This window comes from Tachyglossus aculeatus, chromosome X1 (assembly GCF_015852505.1).
Source record: "Tachyglossus aculeatus isolate mTacAcu1 chromosome X1, mTacAcu1.pri, whole genome shotgun sequence".
NCBI lineage: Eukaryota > Metazoa > Chordata > Mammalia > Monotremata > Tachyglossidae > Tachyglossus > Tachyglossus aculeatus.
The window spans coordinates 108017037-108036398 of record NC_052101.1 but is presented as its reverse complement, the minus strand read 5'-3'; the positions used below and the strand labels follow the sequence as shown (position 1 = coordinate 108036398).

At 47.1% G+C, this 19362-nt stretch overlaps 1 protein-coding gene across 5 annotated transcripts in view; it reads left to right on the top strand.

Annotated features, from left to right (window-relative positions):
* ATG7 (autophagy related 7) overlaps positions 1-19362 on the top strand; it is a 281509-nt gene that overhangs the window by 54491 nt on the left and 207656 nt on the right. For all 5 annotated transcript variants that reach the window (XM_038772324.1, XM_038772323.1, XM_038772325.1 and 2 more), the window contains 2 exons: positions 12574-12777; positions 14824-14939. In XM_038772324.1, coding sequence (XP_038628252.1) covers positions 12574-12777; positions 14824-14939 — 320 coding nt within the window. The remainder of the gene's footprint in view (positions 1-12573; positions 12778-14823; positions 14940-19362) is intronic.

Here is a 19362-nt window from a genome sequence, read left to right as displayed (position 1 = left end):
GGCGCTCCGAAAGATGGGTGGGGTCCAGAGAGCGGAGATCTCTGTGAGGGAGTAAAACTGATTTACAGGGGAAAGGAGTGTGAGTGAGGAGGCAGGTGAGAAGATTATGATCAGAGAGAGGGATCACAGAGTTGGTGAGGGTGGACACAGTGCAGCGGTAGGAGATGATGAGGTCGAGGGTATGACCAAGTTGGTGAGTGGGTGAGGTGGGGTGGAGGAAGAGGTTGGCAGCGTCAAGGAGAGATAGAAGGCGGGCGGCAGAGGAGTCGTTAGGGATATCCATGTGGATATTGAAGTCTCCGAGGATCAGAGTGGGCATGGAGAAGGAGAGAAGGAATGTGAGGAAGGGGTCAAAGTCATTAAAGAAGTTGGAAGTGGGGCCCGGAGGGCGGTAGATGACGGCTACAAGAATCTGGAGGGGGTGGTAGAGGCGAATAATGTGGGCTTCAAAGGAAGGGAAGGAAAGGGAAGGGGGAGGAGGGATAGTGCGAAAGCGACATTGGGGGGCGAGAAGGAAACCGACACCTCCTCCTTTTCCGGTGAGTCTGGGGGAGTGGGAGAAGAAGAGGCCTGCACTGCAGAGAGCAGCAGAAGAGACCGTGTCGTCCGGCGACAGCCATGTCTCCATACACAAACTTCCTTCTCTTAACTCATAAATAGATGTCCTCAAAACTGCCCTGTCCACTGAACTCAACTCCTTCGCTCCCCTATCCCTCTGCCAAACTCGTACCATTCATTCATTCATTGTCATATTTCTTGAGCACTTACTGTGTGCAGAGCACTGTACTAAGCGCTTGAGAAGTACAAGTTGGCAAGATATAGAGACGGTCCCTACCCAACAGCGGGCTCACAGTGTAGAAGGGGGACACAGACAACAAAACAAAACATATTAACAAAATAAAATAGAATAGTAAATATGTACAAGTAAAATAGAGTAATAAATCTGTACAAACATATATACAGGTGCTGTGGGGAGGGGAAGGAGGCAGGGCGGGGGAGATGGGGAGGGGGAGGAGGGGGAGAGGAAGGAGGGGCTCAGTCTGGGAAGGCCTCCTGGAGGAGGTGAGCTCTCTCAGTAGGGCTTTGAAGGTAGGAAGAGAGCTAGCTTGGCGGATGTGCGGAGGGAGGGCATTCCAGGCCAGGGGGAGGACGTGGGCCGGGGGTCGACGGCGGGACAGATGAGAACGAGGCACAGTGAGGAGGTTAGCGGCAGAGGAGCGGAGGGTGCAGGCTGGGCTGTAGAAAGAAAGAAGGGAGGTGAAGTAGGAGGGGGCGAGGTGATGGAGAGCCCACTAATCCACAACCCTAATAATAATAATTATGGTATTTTTTAAGCACTTACAATGTGCCAAGCACAGTTCTAAGCACTGGGGTAGATACAAGGTAATCAGGTTGGACACCCCTGTCCCATATGGGGCTCACAGCCTTAATCCCCATTTTACAGATAAAGTAACTGAGGCCCAGAGAAGTTAAGTGACTTGCCCAAGTTCCTACAGCAGACATGTGGCAGAACTGGGATTAGAATCCACATCGTCTGAATCCCAGATCTGTGCTCTTTCCACACTGCCACACTGCTTCCCAATTCACTTCCCCCACGCTGCTAGAGATGTGGAGTGCTGTTGGCAGAAATCCAGACACCTGGCTGACCTCATCTATCTCAAACTCATCCTCATCTGCTTTAATTCTGCCCTCTTCTCTGTCTGAAAACAATACTTCTCCATCTTCATTTGACTCCTCTACCCATTACCTGCACCAGCTGTTCCAGACATTTAATTCCCTCTTCAAACCCTCCACCATCTCTTTCCCCTAATAATCTGGCCACATACTTTGTTGTTAAGATTGAAGCCATCAGGCATGATCACCCTAAAATCTCACCTGCTCCTCTTCAGGCCCACCATCTTTCTGTACCCTCGTTGATGCCCCCATCTTTCCCAACAGTATCTAAAGAGAAAATCTCTCACCTCCTCGCAAAATCTGCCTCCACCTGGGCCTCTGACCCCATCCCTTCACACCTTATCAAAACACTTGCCCTCTCCCTTCTTCACTCCCTGGCCCTGTCACCCGTCGTCCGGGGATGGGTTCGTTCAGTAATCAGCACAGCAAGAGAAAGAGAGAAAGACCGGGGACGGAAAGCCTGAGTTTTATATAAAATTTATTCCACGAGACAAATTGAATTATTTAGTTGTTTAGACACAATGGATTGAGCTTCCCTTTCGGAGGAATGCAATCAATTAGCAATATTCAAGCTTCCCTAACGGGAGGAACACAATCATACGTTAATTGCGTGCGGGTGAGGCGGCTAGCTCTCACCCATGTGCACTTCCCTCTCGGGGCGAATCCACTTACTTTCCCACACGGGACGAATTCATTCCATTACCCGTGCACGTTGTGGGCGGCTAGCTCTCACCATGTGCTCTCCCTACATTGGAGGAATCCACTTATGATCCCCATCTGCAGCGGGGCACCTGGGTCCCACCCATGAGACACTCACCCGTCCCATGGCCCTTGCCTAAGTGTGTTGGTTCTGGTTGCAGAGTGGACATCTGGACTTCTGGGCAGAGAAAGACACGTGGGCTGCTGCTGCTGCAGCGGCTGCTCCTCCAGCTGCTGCTGTGTGTCTTGGTGTTCAGCCCCCAGAAGGTCAGAGGTGACAGGTATTTATCACCTGTGCTCCGAGGCCAATCCAGCTTCTGGCCCCAGTTTATGCAATCTCTGCCCTCCTCCCTCCTCCATACCTAATTTGATTGGCACGGGGGCGAGGGACACCTTCTGTATTCCTGGCTTGGGCTGTCAATCTAGCAGTTTTGGTTGTGGGGGCGGTATCCCACCCTCACTTCCGAGTTCCGCCTGCTGTCTCAGGTGGTCATGAGATAGCATTTGACCTTGAGATGGCCGGTACCCCAGGCTCACCTTGGGACAGGCCACCATCTTCAACCACTTACTTTCTAATGGCTTCTTCCCCACTGCTTTCAAACATGGTTATGTATCTCCTATTCTAAAGAAAACCCTCCTCTGATCCCACGGCTCCCTCCAGATGGTGCTCCAACTCACTCCTTCCATTTCTCTCCAGACTCTTCAAGTGAGTTTTCTACCCCCGTTGCCTCCACTTCCTCTCCAGTTCTCTCCTTGACTCTCTCCAATCTGGCTTCCGCCCCCTACACTCCATGGAAACTGCCCTCTCTCAGGTCACCGATGACCTCCTTCTGGCCAAACCCGACAGCCCCTACTCCATCCAAATCCTTTTTGTTTTTCCCATTGTATTTATTAAGCACTCATTTTATGCCAGTTACTCTAGGGTAGATACAAGCTAATCACATTGGACACAGTACCTGTCCCATATGGAGTTCACAATCTTAATCCCTATTTTACAGATGAGGGAACTGAGGCACAGAGAAATGAAATGAATTGCCCAAGGTCACACAGCAGACAAGTGGCAGAGCAAAGATTAGAACCCAGGTCCTTCTGACTCCCAGACCCGTGCTCTATCCATTAGGCCATGCTGCTCTCAGCCTTCACTCTCCCATCCTTCCCAGCAGTATCTTCAGATGAGATCTCCTCCCTCCTCTCAAGTGCTACTCCGGCCACCTGTGCTTCTGACCCCATTCCCTCTCATCTTATGAAATTTCTCGCTCCGTCCCTTCTCCCCTCCTTAACGTCCATCTTCAACCGCTCACTCTCCACTGGTTCCTTCCCCTCTGCCTTCAAACATGCCCACGTCTCTCCCATCCTAAAAAAAACCCTCTCTTGACCCCACCTCACCTTCTAGTTATCACCCTATCTCCCTCCTACCATTCCTTTCCAAACTCCTTGAACGAGTCATCTACATGCGCTGCCTCGAATTCCTCAATGCCAACACTCTCCTCGACCCCCTCCAATCTGGCTTCCGTCCCCTACATTCCACGGAAACTGCCCTCTCAAAGGTCACCAATGATCTCCTGCTTGCCAAATCCAACGGCTCCTACTCTATCCTAATCCTCTTCAACCTCTCAGCTGCCTTCAACACTGTGGACCAACCCCTTCTCCTCAACACGCTATCCAACCTTGGCTTCACGGGCTCTGCCCTCTCCTGGTTCTCCTCTTATCTCTCCGGCCGTTCATTCTCAGTCTCTTTTGCGGGCTCCTCCTCCTCCTCCTCCTCCCATCCCCTTACTGTAGGGGTTCCTCAAGGGTCAGTTCTTGGTCCCCTTCTGTTCTCTATCTACACTCACTCCCTTGGTGAACTCATTCGCTCCCACGGCTTCAACTATCATCTCTACGCTGATGACACCCAAATCTACATCTCTGCCCCTGCTCTCTCTCCCGCCTTTCAGGCTCGTGTCTCCTCCTGCCTTCAAGACATCTCCATCTGGATTTCTGCCCGCCATCTAAAACTCAGTATGTCCAAGACTGAACTCCTTATCTTCCCTCCCAAACCCTGCCCTCTCCCTGACTTTCCCATCACTGTTGACAGCACTACCATTCTTCCCGTCTCACAAGCCCGCAACCTTGGTGTCATCCTCGACTCTGCTCTCTCGTTCACCCCTCACATCCAATCCGTCACCAAAACCTGCCGGTCTCACCTCCGCAACATTGCCAAGGTCCGCCCTTTCCTCTCCATCCAAACCGCTACCCTGCTGGTTCAATCTCTCATCCTATCCTGACTGGATTACTGCATCAGCCTCCTCTCTGATCTCCCATCCTCCTGTCTCTCCCCACTTCAATCTATACTTCACGCTGCTGCCCGGATCATCTTTGTACAGAAACGCTCTGGGCATGTTACTCCTCTCCTCAGAAATCTCCAGTGGCTACCAATCAACCTACGCATCAGGCAAAAACTCCTCACTCTCAGCTTCAAGGCTCTCCATCACCTCGCCCCCTCCTACCTCACCTCCCTTCTGTCCTTCTACAGCCCAGCCCGCACCCTCCGCTCCTCTGCCGCTAACCTCCTCACTGTGCCTCGTTCTTGCCTGTCCCGCCGTCGACCCCCAGTCCACGTCCTCCCCCTGGCCTGGAATGCCCTCCCTCCGCACGTTCACCAAGCTAGCTCTCTTCCTCCCTTCAAAGCCCTACTGAGAGCTCACCTCCTCCAGGAGGCCTTCCCAGACTGAGCCCCTTCCTTCCTCTCTCTCTCCTCCCCCTCTCCCCCCCCGCCTTACCTCCTTCTCCTCCCCGCAGCACCTGTATATATGTTTGTACAGATTTATTACTCTTACTTGTACATATTTACTATTATATTTATTTTATTTTGTTACTATGTTTTGTTTTGTTGTCTGTCTCCCCCTTCTAGACTGTGAGCCCTCTGTTGGGTAAGGACCGTCTCTATATGTTGCCAACTTGTACTTCCCAAGCGCTTAGTACAGTGCTCTGCACACAGTAAGCATTCAATAAATACGATTGAATGAATGAATGAATAAATACCTCTCAGCTGCCTTTGACAATGTGGGCTAACCCCTTTTTCTTACCTTCACTGATACTGTCCTCTCCTGGTTCTCCTCCTCTCTGACCACTCTTCTCAGTCTCTTTTGCAGTCTCCTCATCTGCTTCCCACCCTTTAACAGTGGAAGTCCCTCAGTCTCAGTTCTAGTTCCCCTTCTATACTCCCATCTACACCCACTCCCTTGGACAGCTCATGCACTCCCACAGCTTCAACTACCATCTCTACATGGATGATCACCAAATCTACCTCTGCTGCCCTGACTTCTCTCCTCTGCAGTCTTACATTTTCTCTTGCCTTCGGGACATTTCTGTAGCTGGGTGTCACGCCAACACCTCAAACTTAGTGTGTTCAAAATAGAACTACCCATTTTCCCTCCCAAAACTTGTCCTTCCCCTGACTTTCCCATCACTGTAGGCAGTACCACTGTCCTCCCTGTCTCACAAACCCCACAACCTTGGCATTAACCTCCAACTCATCTCTCTCATTCAACCCTTATATTCAGTCCGCCACCAAATCCTGTTCTACATTCACAGCATCACCAAATGCAGCCCTTTCCTTCAGTCTGCTGCCTGGATCATTTTCATAAAAACAGTTCAGTCCACGTCTCTCCACTTTTCAAGAACCTCCAGTCGTTGTCCATCCACTTCAGCATCAAACAGAAACTCTTTACCTTTGGCTTTAAAGCACAAAATCAGCTCTCCCCCTCCTACCTTAACTCTCTGATTTTCTACTACGACCCAACCCACACACTTCTCTCCCGTAATGCCAGTCTACTCACTGTACCTCGATCTCATCTATCTCACTGCCAACCCCTCGCCCACACCCTACCTCTGGCCTAGAACTCCCTCCCTCTTCATATCTGACCGACAATCCCTCGCCTCACCTTCAAAGCCTTGTTATAATCACAATTCTTCCAAGACGCCTTCCTTGACTCAGCCCTCATTTCTACTTCTCCCACTCCTGTCTATGTTTCCCTTGCACTTGGAGTTACACCCTTTATTCACCCCACCCTCTGCCCCATAGCACTTATATAAATATCTGTAATTTATTTATATTAATGCTCTCTCTCCCTCTAGACTCTAATCTGCTTGTGGTCAGGGAACGTGTCTGCCAACTCTGTGATTTCCTACTACAACCCAATTCGCACACTCTGCTCTTCTAACACCAACTTACTCACTGTACCTCAGTCTTGTTGATCTCCCCTCTGATCCCTTGCCCTCCCTTTGATCTGGAACGAACTCCCTTTCCCCCATACAACAGTCCACAACTTTTCCCACCTTCCAAGCCTTATTGCAATATCGTCTCCTCCAAGAGGCCTTCCCCAGTTGAACCCTCATTTCTATTACTCTCTCTTCCTTCTGCATCACCTATGCATTTGTTCCTTGTAAGCATTTGATATTCACCCCACCCTCAGCCTTATAGCTCTTATGTACATTTCCTTATTTTATTTGCATTTGTCTCTCTGCCCTTCTAGACTGTAAGCTCCTTTTGGGCAGGGAATGTATCTCTCAACTCTCTCTTGTATTGTACCCTTCCAAGTACTAAGGTACACTGCTCTGCACACAGTAAGCGCTCAATTAATTCCATCAATTGATTGAGCAAAAACTCATTACCTTCTGCTGTAAGGCACTCAGTTGACTCTCCCTCTCCTACCTTACCTTGCAAATCTCCTATTACAACCCAGCCCTCATACTTCAGTTCTCTAAAGCCAACCTTTTCACTCTGCCTCGATCTCATCCATCACACTGATGTCCCCTTGCTCACGTTCTCCCTCTGGCCTAAAACTTCCTTCCCATTCATATTTGACAGACTACCACTGTCTCCACCTTCAAAGCCCCACTAAAACCATATCTCCTCCAAAAGGCCTTCCCTGACTAACATCTCATTTCCCCACCTATTTGGCTTCCCTTCTATGTCACCTAGGCAGTTGGGTATGTACTCCTTAAGCACTTTGATACTCTTACTACCCCAGCCTATAGCTGTTATGTACATGTCCTTCCTAATACCTGGTCATTTTCTCTGAGTAACTGATTTTAATGTATGTCTGCCCCACTAGACTGTAAGATCCTGGAGGGTAGGAATTGTGTCTAAACTCTGTTTTATTGTACTCTTCCTAGCACTGAGTACAGTGCTGTGCACTCAGGAACTGCTCAATAAATTCCGTTGATTGATGGATTGAAAATACAGGCAGCATAGCTGGGTGGAAAGTGTGTGGGGACTAGGAGTTGGGAGACCTGGGTTCTACTCCTAGCTCTGCCTGTGTGTGTGTGTGCGTGCGTGTGTGTGTGTGTGTGTGTGTATGTGTGTGTGTGTGTGTGTGCAAGTCACTTAACCCCTCTGTTTTGTCACCTGAAAAATGATGATGACAGTTCGTGGCTCAGTGGAAAGAGCCCGGGCTTTGGAGTCAGAAGTCATGGGTTCAAATCCCGGCTCCGCCACTTGTCAGCTGTGTGACTTTGGGCAAGTCACTTCACTTCTCTGGGCCTCAGTTCCCTCATCTGTAAAATGGGGATGAAGACTGTGAGCCCCCCGTGGGACAACCTGATCACCTTGTAACCTCCCCAGCGCTTAGAACAGTGCTTTGCACATTGTAAGCGCTTAATAAATGCCATTATTATTATTATTTGTCACCTACTCGCCCTCCAGAATGGAACAGGGACTGTATTCTAATCTGGTTGTCCTGTTTGGGCCTGGGGAGTCACAGGACCTGGTTTCTAATCCTAGCCCTGTTACTTGCCTACTGTGTGACCGTGTGCAAGTCATTTCTCTGTGCCTCAGCTTCCCCGTCTAGAAAATAGGATTCAATACCTGTTCTCCCTCCAACTTAGATTGTGAGCCCTGTGCGGGACAGGGACTGTGTGTTTGACCTGATGATTTTGTATCTACTCCAGCACTTAGTACAGTGCTTGGCTCAGAGTAAGTGATGAGCAAATACTATCACCATTATTATCGTTATTATTACCCCAGTAACAATATCTCCTAGTACACTCCTAACCCGATAATTCAATAACAGGACAGTTACTGAGAAGCTTTCATTTCAGGTAATAGGGAAACGGGAATCACCGAAAAAGTCAAGTTCAAGAAAGAATCTCAGGTAAACAGTTCAGGGAGCAGAATCCGAGAGGCTGTCTTAGGACTCAAAAACTATTTGCAGTTGGTGTGGCCTTCTAGGTGCTACAAGTTAGCCCTCAGTGAAAACCTTAGATCCAGGCTCTTCCTCCTGAGGGTTTAAAAAATGCTGAACAAGTAACCTTGAAACCAATCAATGGGATTTATTGAGCACCTACTCTGTAGAGCACTGTACTTTGGGAGAGTACAATAGAGCATGATCTCTACTCTCAGGGAACTTACAGCCTAGGTGGGGAGACGCTCTACAATAATTTACAGACAGGAGGAAGAGGGAAAGAGGATATATACATGAATTCCAGGGTATGTGAACTATGTACCCAAGTGCTATGGGAGATTGTGAGTATAATAGCCCTTAGCTAGTGCTGAAGTGGCAAGTGTGGGAGTGGGTTTCAGGCCCTGGAAAGAGCAGCAAACAATTGTTACAATTCTAAACATCTTAGGTTTCTAAGCATTTTAACTTTGGCAATAGGGGAGAGTGGGAAGGGGCATTTAGAGGGAGGAGTGGAAATGACAAGTAAAGACAAGAGAAGGGACGATTCCTAGTATTACTTCCATAATATGAGAAAAGGGGAGGAGAGAATGATCTAGAGGTCCCTCCAACCCTCCCTCATGCATGGCCTCACCTACATAGTTTTCCCAGCCCGATCCCCCATCCTCACCATCCTTCCCTGGGAAAATGGAATTTCTCAGTTTTGCGTGTTAGAGAAAATGAACATCAGTGCTGCTCTGAAGGAGCGGCAGGCGTGATGGGATGATCAAAGTCTTACTTTAGAATGGTTTATGGAGAGCTTCTCTCTGAGGACTATGGCAGGCTGTCAAGCGTATCCTCTTTGGATATTCCAAGATTGGTAAAAGAGGTCCGTATGTGACATTGGGCAAATAGCTTAACCCCTCTGGACCTCAAATCCAGCACACTGAGGCTACAGATTTTAAAATGAACCAATTGATGGTGGTCAAAATACTTGCCAGAGAGTGGGCTGAAGCAGTGCTTCACCAACATCTTGCAAAACATATCACCGTTAGCAGTATCTTCTTTGAATACAAAGGGCAACCATATAAGCCGTGCAGTGCATCTCATTGATATATAGTCAATATAACACAGGGGTTGTGTTTTTCAAGAACATTGTGTTAAGGAATCGTTCATGTCTTGACTGACGTGGACATGCGTACATCTGTCTCTTTCAACAGTGGATTGTGTTCTGTCTAGACAGACCTACATTCTAGAAATAACCTTTCCTCATTTAATAACACCCTTTCAATCAATTATATTGATTGAACATTTACTATGTGCAGAGCACTCTATTAATCGCTTGGGAGAGTCCCTATCTGAATTACGTAATAACATGTATTATTGCAGGACTGACTGGTATTGAAATCTTTGTTGATTTTCTGTAAAACAGTTTTGAGAATTTTTGTTGTAGAACAAATAAATTACTCCTTTTGGAATCAGTTTTTGCCTTGAGTTTTGGTTCCCTTGTATTTGCCCTTCCTTATTCTGTTGAAATTAATGTAAATGCAGCATCTGCATTTCTACTTGGGGAAATAAAGCAATCCAAGAGCTCCTGAAAGAGTAGCCTTTGTTTTAACTGAGATGTGGGCTTTTACATGGCCTAGCCCTTTTGCTCGACGTTTTTGTTTTTTTTAAAATGGCATTTGTTAAGCACTTACTATGCTCCAGGCACTGTACTAAACACTGGGGCAGATATAAGCTAATCAGGTTGGACACAGTCCATGTCCCACATGGGGCTCCCCCTCTTAATCCCCATTTTACAGATGAGGGAGCTGTGGCACAGAGAAGTTAAGTGACTTGCCCAAGGTCACATAGCAGGCAGGTGGTGGAGTTGGGACTAGAACTCAGGTCACCTGATTCCCAGGCCCGTGCTCTTTCCGTTAGGCCACACTGCTTCTCTTTTAGGCTGTGAGCCCTGTGTGAGACAAGAACTGGTTCCATTCTGATTATCTTGTATCTACTCCAGTGCTTGATACATAGAAATCACTATATAAATACCATTATATAAAAGAGAGATGGTATTGTGTCTCATTTTAAAACATCTCTATATGCGGAGATACCGCAGGCTGCATTGATAGCCTGTTTTCAGTTGTTTTTTTTTTTTAATCAATTTCTTATGTCCGTGCCATGTTTTCCGCCTGCAATTTTAAACCCATCACCTCTTGTTTGGCCCTCTGTGATTAAGTCAAACAAATGGTCAGTATCTTTCTCATACTAGCTCTATGTATACATGGAAAGTTAAGTCGTCTCTTAGATTTTTCCTTCCCAGGCTAAACAACTCCCTTATCCATTACCATTTTTTTCCATTGGATCTATTTTCCATCCCCTTAATCATTTTGCTTTCTCATCTATTGACCCTCGCCCGCTCCTTCATGTATTTTTCAAAATGAGATAACCTAAGCTAGACACACAACTGTAACCCATCAAAGGTATAATGGAAGGATTACTTCCTGGCTGTTACATGTCATATTCCTTTTAATATATTCTGGAATCATCTTCCTATTTTATGTGGTTTGGAGGCCTCTTGCTGTCTCTTAACTTTTTCACTATATTGTAACTTTCTAAAATATATTTTAACTATTTTGCCATATTGGCATATCCAGTGAGCCTTGGCCTCAAGGGTTGAACGATTTCTCATGAGTTGAAATCTTGCTCTGAAATCTGCTGTCCCTGAAAAACCTTCAGAAGTTTGACAAGCATGTCGGAAGAAAGACCAATCAAAGTAAATGAAATGTTATTCACAGATTAGTGACTAACTGCTTCTCCTCTTTGCTGAGAATATGAGGGAAAAGGTTTAAATTGAAGCAGGAGAGATTTAGTTTATATATAAGGAACAGCTTCTCACAGCTAGATTGAATTGTTTGTCTTGCTTCCTCAAGAGCTTTATCAGGAGAACAGGCTCAAGTTTCTGTGGAATTTTTTGAGTACAGGGGCAGGGGGATTAAATAGACAAACTTCTCACGTGCCTTCTTGCCCAAACATTTCTCTGATTACATTGAGCTTGAAGGAAGAACCTTGTCTTGGGACCAAAGAGGACGTGTTGTGGTACTTTGGTAGCGAAGGAGGCTCTCGTTAGGACTCTTCGGTTTGGAAAGACAAAGGGAAAGAGCAAAGATCTGGGAGTCAGAGGATCTGGGTTCTAATCCCTGTGCTGCCATTTGTTTGCTGCATTACCTTGGGCAAGTCACTTAACTTCTCTGGGCTTCAGTTACCTCATCTGTAAAATGGGGATTAAGACTGTGAGCTCCATGTGGGACATGAACTGTGTCCAACCAGGTTATCTTGTTATCTACCCCAGTGCTTAGTACCATTCCTGTTCCGTAGTAAGTGCTTAACAAATATAAAAAAAAGGGCTGAGGGGAAACACGATGGAGGCAATCATAGAATTGCTGTTCACCAAACCCGAAGACACCAAGATGAGGGTGTGTCCACCTGTTAAAGCTGGGAGGTGCAGATTTAAAACAAACAGGAGGAAATGCCCTTATTCAGCAGGTGGCCAATATGTGGAATCCATTCCTCCCCAGAAGTTTTGCTGACCGAAAGTATTAGCAAGGTCAAGAGGGGTTCAGATAAATTCACAGATGAGAACTCCTTTAAGCATTATTGAAGGACAAGTTAGGAGTATAGAGGATAAAGCTAGGTAGGTTATGTGTGTGTGGATGTGTGTGTGTGTGTGTGTGTGTGTGTGTGTATCCTGAAACCTACGAAAGGAAGTCAAGAAGGGCAACAAGCACGTGGTTCTTCCAACCATGTTGGTACAGCAGTCATCAAGGGCATTCTGAGCTGCATTGATCTTACCCAGGAGTGGCATTTCTTATGTTCGTATTATGTTACGTTGTCTTTTGGAACTGTATTATTCTCTCAGATGTATACTTTGTTGAAAATGTTTTTAAAAAGTCAATGTTCAAATATGAATTTAGACATGATTTGTTTTATTTAAAAAGTTAAACTCATCATTTGTGGTTTAGATCTCTGGGCTTTTGGCTTCAACTGTTCTTCACCCTTTTGAAATCTGCAGCTGGTCATCAATGCCGCTTTGGGGTTTGACACATTCGTCGTCATGAGGCATGGCCTGAAGAAACCAAAAGAGCAGAGTACTGAGAATGAAGGCCTCACCTTGCCCTCTGGTTCTGCTGATCTCCTGGGTTCATCACTCTTTTCCAACATCCCTGGGTACAAACTTGGCTGTTACTTTTGCAATGATGTGGTGGCACCCGGAGATGTGAGTAGTGACTTGTCAAGCTAATTGTTCTTTCCTGAGTACCTCTCTTGTTCTTCTGTGTTTGCTGTAGAGAATGGAGTGTTTTCTGAAACCTTTATAAACATTGGCAAAGATCTTAGTTCCAGCGCTTAGTACAGGGATCTGCACCACATGTGCCCAAAAAATACCATGATAGAGTTAAAGAGCTAAATGCCCTACTGCTCCAGAAAGTGGTTATATCTCAGCATGTTCCTAGAGTGAGAATGGAATTCTCACCTCGAACTAAGTGGTGCGCAGTTGTACAGAATTGTCTTTTGCATTGGAGAAAAAATTACTGATTGGGAAGTTCACTTCTGGGGGGGTGTGTGTCTGAAAAGAGACACAGACCTGGCCACATTGGGCATTAAAAAGGCTGTCCTTTGTGGTATTGCTTTTAATGTTTGCAGATTGAGGGGCTATTTTCTCTTTTACCACCTTGTCTCTCATTCTCTACAAAGCTTTTGCTCAGAGAGCTACTCTGTTCTTGATGGCAGCGCATCATGCTGGTCTCTCCTCAGCAGCTGACTCCTAGTATTCAGCCTGGGATGCAGCATTGCTGGAGGCTTTGTTTTATCATGTCCTTAAAACCCTTCCTCTGCCCTTTCCCAATTTCACTTCTCCATGAAGTAGCATGGTCTAGTGGATAGAGCACGGGCCTGGGTGTCAGAAGGTCATGGTTTCTAATCCCGCCTCCGCCTGGCGCATAGTAAGCACTTAATAAATATCCTGATTATCATTATAAAGCAGCTGTTTGGGCATTTTGTTGTTCATTCTCTTCACAGGCCCCACCTAGTGTAGCTAGCTGTGTTGAGGTCAGCATAGCTTCGATGCCCAGAGGCTGACTACGATATTGAACGTGACCCGTAGGTGATGCTGATGGAACCGCTCAAGGAGCCAGATGTGGCGACTGTGTGGGGAGTCCCCTCCGCAGGGGCCACATCGAGACTGTTAGTAAGCTCTTTGTGGGCAGGAAACGTGTCTACCGACTCTGTTGTATTCTACTCTCAAGCACTTAATACAGTGCTCTACACACAGTAAGTGCTCAAAAAATACCATCTTTTGATCGAGTCCAGGTCTCACAGTCTTACAGAAGGCTGGGCAGCCTTTGTAGACCTTTAGTTTGGTCTGGATCCTGACAACATGCTGTGGCTACCCTCTGGTTGTGCTGGCTTTCTTGATTCTGTTTTCTAATTCCCCAGTGGTCACTGAGTCATTGGTCAGCATGTTGCCCAGTTAACAGAATTCTGTCACACCATTCATTCAATCATATTTATTGAGCGCTTACTGTGTGCAGAGCACTGTACTATACCATTTACCTCTGGGATGCCAATATGAATTTTTGAGTGTGTGTGTGTGTGTTTGTGTTTGTGTGGTCATGGGGAAGGTCTGGGGACGTGTCCCTGATTCAGGCTGGTACAGCACTTGAGTTTTCTTCAGAATTATCAACAGCCTGTATCATCTGGCTGATTTGGTGGAGCTGTTTTTGGAAGATGCTCCCAGTCTGTTGAAATGAAAGAGTTTTCCAGAGGTGTGAAAGTGTATTCTAAAACCTGTGTCCAGGTGTCTTCTAATGTGGCTGGCTAGAATAGATTTGAACAGGACCGGGCCCACTCCACCTCCCTGCTTTTCTCCAGTAGCAGTGGAGAATGGCTCAGCCAGGGCACCCCCGACTTGGACTCAGCCAGCCACGCCATCACGAAGTTGTCTCGGAATCTGATGAACTTTTCAGGGTGGCCAAATTCACTTGGTAATTTTCAAAGCCCAGATTTAATGATGGCATCAGATGCTTTGGTAAGGCCTGTGAAAACTATTGTGCAATCGTTGTATGATAAGCCATACGTACACAAATAGAAGCCATTATAAGGAAAATCTGAAGGGAAAGCATCCTGGAACATGGATTTCTGGCTGCTCTGAATGAGGTTTTGTGCTGGAGTCAAGATTTGGCAGAATAATCACTCATCCTTGAGGAAAATTTGCATGGAAGAGCAGGACTTACCAGGTGGGTAATGAACCGCTGTTTCTATTTAGTCAACCAGAGACCGGACCCTGGACCAACAGTGTACAGTCAGCCGGCCAGGGTTAGCCATGATCGCTGGAGCCTTGGCAGTAGAGTTGATGGTTTCTGTTTTACAACATCCAGAGGGGTGAGTGGTCCATTTGGATTTTTTTTTTATTTTGGGCAACTACAATATTGCTGTAGACAGTTCAAAAATTATATTTCCTCAGGGTGGAAAGTGAGGATCAATTCTTCCAAACTGACATTTCTGAGTGTTTTGTTCCCTCCTCCATCTTCTTGGGAACGCAGATGAGGCCAACCTGAGGAAATATGCTATCTCATCTCTCTTCAGATTAAGGCCAAGACAGTTTTCCTCAGTGAGCATTTGGATTTGGAAGCCAACTCTTCCATTTAGCCAATATTGATTAATGTGTTAATGTAGTCAACTGCTCATGTTTTCTCTGCCCTTGTCTTGGGTTAAGACTGGCCCTACAGCACAACTCCTATGAGCCTCAAGATGTGTGGCATAAATTTAGGAAGGAGTCACTGAGAACTCATCTCCAGTCAGCACCCTCCCACCTTTTCCTGTTTTCTCTTTTCTTGGAGAAAAGAACATAGTCTATTGAGGAAATTGAAACCATTAGGCGTGATCTCCCTAAATTCGCCCCTGCTCCACTCCAGTCCCTCCCTTCTTCTGCCCCGTTTTCAACTCTCCCATCTTTCCCAGAAGTGTCTCAAGAGACGCTTTCCTGCCTCCTTTCAAAATCCACCCCGACACCTGTACCACCTACTACGTCCCTTCGCACCATATCAAAGCGCTTGCCACCTCCCCTCTTCCCTCCCTGACTGCCATCTTCAGCATTCTTCAAATATGAAAAAAACATTCACTTTCCAATAGCTTTTTCCCCACTGCTTTCAAACACAACACGGTTCCCTCAAGGTATCGCCCCTTCTTCCTCCTACCACTCCTCTCCAAATTCCTTGTGAATTGTCTATACACACTGCCTCCACTTCCTCTTCTCCAATTATCTCCTTGACCCCATCCAATCTGGCTTTCACCCCCTTCACTCCACAGAACCCACCCTCTCAAAGGTCACCAATGATCTCCTTCTTGCCAAATCCAATGGCCTCAAGTCCATCCTAATCTGCCTCGATGGCTCAGCTGCCTTTGACACTGTGGACCATTGCCTTCTTCTGGAAGCATTATTCCACCTCGGCATCACTGACACTGTTCTCTCCGGGATTTCCTCCTATCTCTGTGGCTGCTCATTCTGTCTCTTTTGCAGGCTCCTCTTCTGCCTCCCACTCCCTAACTGTGGGACTCCTTCAAGGCTCAGTTCTGGGTGCTGCCCTGTTCTTCATCTGCACCCACTCCCTTGGAGAGCTCATTTGCTCCCATGGCTTCAACTACCATCTCTTTGCAGATGGTTCCCAAATCTAGCTCTCCAGCCGTGATCTCTCTCCTCTGGAGTCTCACATTTCCTCGTGCCTTCAGGACATCTCTATTTGGATGTCCTGCTGGCACCTCAAACTTAACATGTCCAAAACAGAGCTTCTCATCTTCCCACCCAAACCCTTCCTCCCTGTGACTTTCCCATCTCTCTAGACAACACCACCATCCTTCCTGTCTCACCAGCTCCTAATCTTGGCGTTATCCTCGACTCAGCTCTCTCATTCACTGCACATATTCAATCTGTCACTATATCCTGTTGGTTCAACCTCCACAGCATCTCTAAAATCCGCCCTTTCCTCTCCATCCAAACTGCTACCACATTAATCCAAGCACTTACCCTATCCCGCCTTGATTATTGCATCAGCCTCCTTGCTGACCTCCCTGGCTTCTGTCTCTCCCCACTCTAGTCCATACTTTACTCTGCTGTCTGGATTATTTCTTTACAAAACTGCTGAGTCCATGTTTCCCCACTCCTCAAGAACTTCTGGTGGTTACCCATCTACCTCTGCATGAAATTCATTCATGCATTCATCCAATTGTATTTATTGAGCGCTTACTGTGTGCAGAGTACTGTAGTAAGCACTTGGGAAGTACAAGTCAGCAACATACAGAGACGGTCCATACCCAACAACAGGCTCACAGTCTAGAAGGGGGAGACTGACAACAAAACCAAGCGTGTACACAGGTGTCAAAATTGTCAGAGCAAATAGAATTAAAGCTATATGCACATCATTAATAAAATAAATAGAATAGTAAATATGTACAAGTAAAATAGAGTAATAAATCTGTACAAATATATACAAGTGCTGTGGGTGGGGAAGGAGGCAGGGCAGGGGGGACGGGGAGGAGGAGAGGAAAAAGGGGGCTCAGTCTGGGAAGGCCTCCTGGAGGAGGTGAGCTCTCAGGAGGGCTTTGAAGGGAGGAAGAGAGCTAGCTTGGCAGATGAGTAGAGGGAGGGCATTCCAGGCCAGGGGAAGGACGTGGGCTGGGAGTCTTCAGTGGGACAGGTGAGAACGAGGCACAGTGAGGAGGTTAGTGGCAGAGGAGCAGAGGGTGTGGGCTGGGCTGTAGAAGGAGAGAAGGGAGGTGAGGTAGGAGGGGGCGAGGTGATGGAGAGCCTTGAAGCTGAAAGTGAGGAGTTTTTGCTTGATTTGTAGGTTGACAGGCAGCCACTGGAGATTTTTGAGGAGGGGAGTAGCATGCCCAGAGAGTTTCTGCACAAAGATAATCCGGGCAACAGCGTGAAGTATAGACCGAAGTGGGGAGAGACAGGAGGATGGGAGATCAGAGAGGAGGGCTGATGCAGTAATCCAGTCGGGATAGGATGAAAGATTGAACCAGCAAGATAGCGGTTTGGATGGCGAGGAAAGCGCGGGTCTTGGTGATGTTGAGGTGAGACCGGCAGGTTTTGGTGACGGATTGGATGTGAGGGGTGAACGAGAGAGCAGAGTTGAGGATGACACCAAGGTTGCGGGCTTGTGAGACGGGAAGGATGGTAGTGCCATCTACAGTGACAGGAAAGTCAGGGAGAGGGCAGGGTTTGAGAGGGAAGATAAGGAGTTCAGTCTTGGACATATTGAGTTTTGGATGGTGGGCAGACATCCAGATGGAGATGTCCTGAAGGCAGGAGGAGATACGAGCCTGGAGGGAGGGAGGGAGAGAGAGCAGGGACAGAGATGTAGATTTGGGTGTCATCAGCGTAGAGATGATAGTTGAAGCCGTGGGAGCGAATGAGGTCACCAAGGGAGTGAGTGTAGATAGAGGACAGAAGGGGCCCTAGAGCTGACCCTTGAGGAACCCCTACAGTAAGGGGATGGGAGGGGGAGGAAGAGCCTGAAAAGGAGACTGAGAATGAATGGCTGGAGAGATAAAAGGAGAACCAGGAGAGGACGGAGTCTATGAGGCCAAGGTTGGATAGCGTGTTGAGGAGAAGGGGGTGATCCACAGTTTCGAAGGCAGCTGAGAGGTCGAGGAGGATTAGGATGGAGTAAGAGCCTTTGGATTTGGCAAGAAGGAGGTCATTAGTGACCTTCGAGAGGGCAGTTTCAGTGGAGTCTAGGGGATGGGGGCTCTGCACACAGTAAGCAATAAATACGATTGATTGGTTGATTGACGGGAGCCAGAGTGAAGGGGGTCATGGAGAGAGTCCTTTAAACTCTTTTAAAGCACAAAATCACCTTGCCCCCTCCTACCTTACCTCGCTGCTTTTCTACTACAATCCAGTTCTCACACTTCACTCCTCTAATGCCAAACTACTCACTGTACCTCAATCTCATCTATCTCGCCGCTGACATCTCACTTATGTTTTGTCTCATGCCTGGAAAGCCCTCCCCTTCAGATCTGACTGACCGTCACTCTCCCTACCATCAAAGCCTTATTAAAACCACGTCTTCTCCAAGAGGCCTTCCCTGACTAGGCCCTCATTTCCTCTTCTCCCTCTCCTTTCTGTGTCTCCCTTGCACTCAGATTTGCACTTGTCCCTCAGCCCAACAGCACTTACGTACGTATCCATAATTTATTTATATTAATGTCTGTCTCCCCCTCTAGACTGTAAGCTCATTATGGGCAGGGAACCTGTGTCCCAACTCTGTTACATTGTACTCAAGACCTTAGTACAGTGCTCTGCACACAGTCAGTTCTCAATACGTTTGCTTGATTGGAGCATTTTCAATCAATCAGTGGTACTTTCTGAGCACTGACTGTGTGCAGAGGACTGTACTGAGCGCTTGGGTAAACACGTTCACTGCCCACTTAAGAGGCTGAGGAATAAATGTGCCCTTTCCTAAGACTGAACTTCTCATTTTCACCAAGGAAGCAGGCTCTGGCTCACGAAGGGATCTACTTTATACAAGGCCACATGACTTTTGAGGCTGTTTCCTCCCAAACACTGCCAAGGAATGTGCATGGTGATTGTCTTTGTTAATCCTTCGTGACCATCTACCATTATCTTTTTACAGTCTGCGCAATAAAAGTTTATTTCTGAATGTTCCAGTCTCTAGATTGTGAGCTTGTTGTGGGCAGGGAATGGGTCTACCAACTCTGTCACATTGTTATATTGTACTCGCCCAAGCAGTTAGTAGAGTGCTCTGCACACAGTAAACGCTCGATAAATACCATT